The sequence below is a fragment of the Aphanomyces astaci genome, assembly GCF_000520075.1.
Source record: "Aphanomyces astaci strain APO3 unplaced genomic scaffold supercont1.25, whole genome shotgun sequence".
In the NCBI taxonomy this organism is placed as follows: domain Eukaryota; phylum Oomycota; class Saprolegniomycetes; order Saprolegniales; family Verrucalvaceae; genus Aphanomyces; species Aphanomyces astaci.
In genome coordinates, this window is record NW_009798288.1 from 317,936 (window position 1) to 320,143 (window position 2,208).

The 2,208-nt window shown below is 48.8% G+C and overlaps 1 protein-coding gene across 1 annotated transcript in view; it reads left to right on the top strand.

Annotated features, from left to right (window-relative positions):
• Positions 1-1,286: 1,286 nt before the first annotated feature.
• The window catches only part of H257_09878 (hypothetical protein), a gene marked incomplete at both ends in the record, with an annotated part of 3,520 nt that continues 2,598 nt past the window's right edge, over positions 1,287-2,208 (top strand). The window contains one exon of the mRNA XM_009836257.1: positions 1,287-2,162. Within this exon, the coding sequence (XP_009834559.1) occupies positions 1,287-2,162 (876 nt within the window). The remainder of the gene's footprint in view (positions 2,163-2,208) is intronic.

Sequence of the window (2,208 nt, forward strand, 5' to 3'; positions counted from 1 at the left end):
TACTCGGAGGACTTACCACGAATTACTACCAGCAATGGTAGAATACTATTTAACGCTATTTCACTAGTAACGTGACCTCTCATTGTTCAGCCGACTTCTTTTGAGCATACCTCGTTCAGTTTAAGTTGCCACTTCATGAAAGTGATGTAAACAGTCACTAATTAACGTACCAGTGGGGATGCCCGTCGCGGAATGGTCGCGGAATATTTCGGTCCATACAAGAGGCTTGTCGCGGATTATAGCTATGTTGATGAGATGAATGCAAAAAGTACACGGGAGTGGGCTACATGCTTATGGTGGCTACGCTGTGCCCTTATGTAACGGGTGGAGTTGCTCCTAAAAGGTTTAGCTAATGAGATGTGACTACACTAACGTTAGCTAGAAAATGTTAGCTACGCATCTAGCTACAGTACAAAGTGTGCAGCTGCAATACTATCGGCTTGGGTCTTGCCACAATGACTTACTAGTACTAGTACGACATACTAAGTTTAGTACTTCGAAGCAGTTAATATTTACCTGCTCAATTGTGGCAGGCATTCAACAGAATACTATGCCTTCGTAACGGTGTTCAACGTTAGAATTGTACTTTTCGTTGCAAGCAATTAGTCCCATCCACTTACTCAGGGATGTTTTAGGTCAATAGTACCAAATTCCCTGAGTGAGTGGGCATTTGACCAATTGAGTAAGTGTGTCACCTACTCACTCGGGGAATTGGACTATACAACGAGGACACTTCATACTTGTGCAGGCCAAGCTGGTTTGCCCAGATCACGTCGCAGTATTTAGAACCGACTGGCGCAGTGTGTCACCAAGGATATTTTATTAAATTTGGTGCAACACTGAAAGCAATCATTTTTGACCAATCAAAGTACTACATGAGAAGAAGTCGTCTAGCCATTCGCCAGCTTACCCTACTCATCATGATTTAATCGCGGAGGTATCCTCGGACTCCGGTAAGTGGCTAAAATGCAACCAATTAGGACGTGTTTCCAAAGGTTGAAGTACGAATTTCTATTGTATTTTCCCCCATCTGTTTCACTCAGTTTACATGTTAGTTTGTTCTACATATTCCATTGTGCCACACTGCTCCAGTTCGTAATCACGCGATACCAAGCATCGACAACAAGGACCCCATTCGCCAATTTTCATTACCACCTTCACACTCATCATGGTTGCCACAAAACCTCTCATCGTAAGTTAGCTACGTTGGTCTTGTATGTTCATCTAACGAAATGTTTCAATTCATGACCTAGGCTTGGGAAGTAAACCAAGAAGTGTCTCTCCGAATGGCAAGCTCGGGCGTGGGTTCAATAGCCCCTCAAACCGTCGTTGACATCTTTCGCAGCACCGTCGAGCGCGTCCCAGACAGCCCCGTGTACTACACAAAGGCTATTGGCAGCTCTGACTACACATTTAAGACGTGGGCGCAATACTACGCCGACTGCCGCAAGTTTGCGAAATCTCTGATCGCCCTCGGCCTCGCACCTTTCCATGTGATCAACATCATCGGGTTCAACTCGATCGAATGGGTCACTGCCTGCATCGGCGCTATCCTCGGAGGCTGCATCCCCGCCGGGGTGTACACCACGAGCAACCCCGAAGCGTGCCACTTTATTGCCGAGCACTCAGAAGCACATGTGGTTCTCTGCGACGGCGTGGCCCAGCTCGAGAAGTACGTAGCCATTGCGCACAAACTACCGGTTTTGAAGGCTCTCGTCGTGTACAACGACGTTGTGCCCAGCGACCTCAACTGTCCCGTGCCCGTGTTAACGTTTGCCGACTTTTTGAGTGTTGGTCGCGAAGTCACAGATGCAGTTTTGGAGGCTCGGATGAGCGCCCAGAAGCCCGGCAACTGCTGCACCCTCATCTACACGAGTGGGACCACGGGCCACCCAAAGGCGGTGATGCTGTCGCACGACAACTTGACGTGGACGGTCGAAGCCACAGTTCAGCAATATGAACAATCGGGCCTGGTCTTGAACGAACATAGCAACACAGTGTCGTATTTGCCCTTGTCGCATGTCGCTGCGCAGCTATTCGACATCTATTTGCCCATTACGCGAGGCTTGGCCATCTACTTTGCCCAGCCGGATGCCCTCAAGGGCAGTTTGGGCACCACGTTAAAGGAAGCGCGGCCGACGTTGTTCTTTGCCGTCCCCCGAGTGTGGGAAAAGATGATGGAGAAGATGATTTCCATTGGCCGGGGCA